Raw genomic sequence first — 2,497 nt, forward strand, 5'->3', positions numbered from 1 at the left:
TCAATTGATGGTGCCATGTATGCACACATATTTGGATTCTCTTTTAGTATCTCCTCAGTCAAATACATGTACCTTTTCTTGATCATTGACTTGTCACCTGAACAATTTTAATTTGTTAACACAAAAAGCACATCATAACCTATATATATATATCAATTATTCCATGATATATAGGTTGTTTCTCCTAAAATTATTTAATAAAAAAGTGTTATATGTAATTATGAATTTAATTTTGATGCTGACAGTATAACATGTATCTAATCACATAACATCACATGATGAAAAATAACTATTATTTTTATTATTGACGGCGTGAACAGTAACCTAAAAAACGGATGTGATTATAAAATTGTACCAACTCATATAACTATATATATACAGTACTTACACATGCGTTGAAATTTTTCTTTGAGTTCAGTCATATGTTCACTTTTTGTGACTCTAAAGTAGTAATCAGGGTAAGTACTCTGATCAACACAATTTGCAGGGGTAGCAGTGCCAATGGCCATAATAGTGGCAGGTCCTTCAGCCCTTTGAGCCTTACGGATCTCACTTACACTCACCATGTTTCCTTTGCCTTCTCTAAAACTTAGTGATGAGTGAGTAAGTGAGTTGTTATAGAAACTTGGTAGCCTTAGGGGGGTTTTATATATATGTAAGATGAAGGTTATATTATTCTAAGTTAGATGGCTAGGAAGGTGAATAAATGCTTCCTAATAATTCAGATGGAAGAGTGGAGGGTAGCTGAAGATCACATGCTTTGACCAATACAGAGAGGTAGCCCTTGTGATTTCCAACCCCATTAAGTTTGGTGACAAGTGTGTCCGCATGACTTTGTACGTTTGTACAACTTTCTACTTATCCACTCTTCTCTTATTATTAACCATTGGCTGATAATAACATGCATGTCTATTTTTTGCATGATTCCCAATTATGCGTGGAATTCCATAAGCTGTGGAAAAATTCCCATACATGTTGCTTATGGGATTATTAGTCCCTATACTACTACTTATATATATATATATNATACAATAATTGACCGATTAAGTGATTAACGATGAATTTTTAATAAAATTTAGATCTATAATAAATTAATATTTATTTTGTCAAACTAAAAAATATCATAAAATAAAAATAATAAACTAACTCATTTGTTTATAGATATTAATAGTTCGAAATTTAAATCTTATTTTATGTATACAATAATCCATTGATTAACTATAAATTCTTAATAAAACCTATTAAATCTACAATAAATTAGTATTTATTTTGTCAAATTAAAAATATCATAAAATAAAAATACTAAGATACCTGAAAATTTTCAACCACAAAATAAATATTTATAGGAGTACACATATATTATAGTAATTCTCTCAATTTATATACTATTCTTTATATATTATGTTAATGAATTTAGGTAATTATTTTTGTTTCCTTAATTAGGTACCAATATTTATATAGAGATATATTATATGGGTTAATAACTTAATATATAGACACACACGTCTTATGTGCCGATAAGTATCCTTGTGGCGTTACGTTGTTATTATGGGACATTGGCATGCATGCAAGATGAGTGGCTTGGCTTGTTCAACTCTAATTATTTAAATTAAATTTCTATATGAAATCAAATATTTACTTATTATTAATAATTAGTATATTTTTAACACAAACTGAAGTTAATTCATTAACTAAGTGATAATTTAAACTTGGCGGATATGGAAATATGAGGTGAGTGCTTTGTGCCAAGTGCCAAAGTTGTAGTGCCGTCCTTCTTAAAATTGTCGCTATTAACATTTTGAGATATTTTAATTTTAATTTAATGTAAATTACTAAGCATAAGTTGAATGGTCAGCTATGGCACCGATATATATGTTGATTTTTCTTTATGTGCAAGATGTGTGAAGCATTTAATTCATTTGTTTTTTATATATACACTTCTTTTTCTTGTTATTTTTTTCCTCCTTTAAACTCTAATTTATTATTTTCTTTTTCCGTTTTATAAGTCTCACTTGATATAGTGAAACTTTGAAACTTTTCTACCAATGTATAACCTCTAAAAAAAAATAGTAAAATTAGATTATAACATTCAAATGTATGTACGTGGAAAGGGAAATACTTTACTTATTAATTTTTCCCCCATCCAATTACTCAACTCGAGATCATTAATGTAAAGAAAAATTTATTTATCACTTAATCAAACTTATATAAAATAACCAACGAGATTACGAGACTTTTGTTTGGATGACAAACCGAAAGTGAATAAAGAACTTCGATAAAGAAAGTCCTAAATTTATATTTGGGAAAGATGCTTAAACTCTTTTTTTTTTCTCTTTAACTGCTCTTAAGGTCTCGTTTAGGAAAGTCTAGATTTTTTTTTTACTTTTAAATAATAAAAAATTATAGTATTAATGTTTAGTATAATTTTTAAAATTAACTTGTAATTTTTTAAAAAATTATTTAAAATATTTATGAAAAAATTAAAAAAATAATTTCT

General features: G+C 27.2%; 1 protein-coding gene across 1 annotated transcript in view; it reads right to left on the reverse strand.

The window, feature by feature from the left end:
* The window catches only part of LOC107477342 (chalcone synthase), a gene marked incomplete in the record, with an annotated part of 2,287 nt that extends 1,659 nt beyond the window's left edge, over positions 1-628 (reverse strand). The window contains 2 exon segments of the mRNA XM_016097336.3: positions 1-97; positions 389-628. Coding sequence (XP_015952822.1) covers positions 1-97; positions 389-566 — 275 coding nt within the window.
* Positions 629-2,497: the final 1,869 nt, after the last annotated feature.

The sequence above is a fragment of the Arachis duranensis genome, chromosome 3, assembly GCF_000817695.3.
Source record: "Arachis duranensis cultivar V14167 chromosome 3, aradu.V14167.gnm2.J7QH, whole genome shotgun sequence".
NCBI lineage: Eukaryota > Viridiplantae > Streptophyta > Magnoliopsida > Fabales > Fabaceae > Arachis > Arachis duranensis.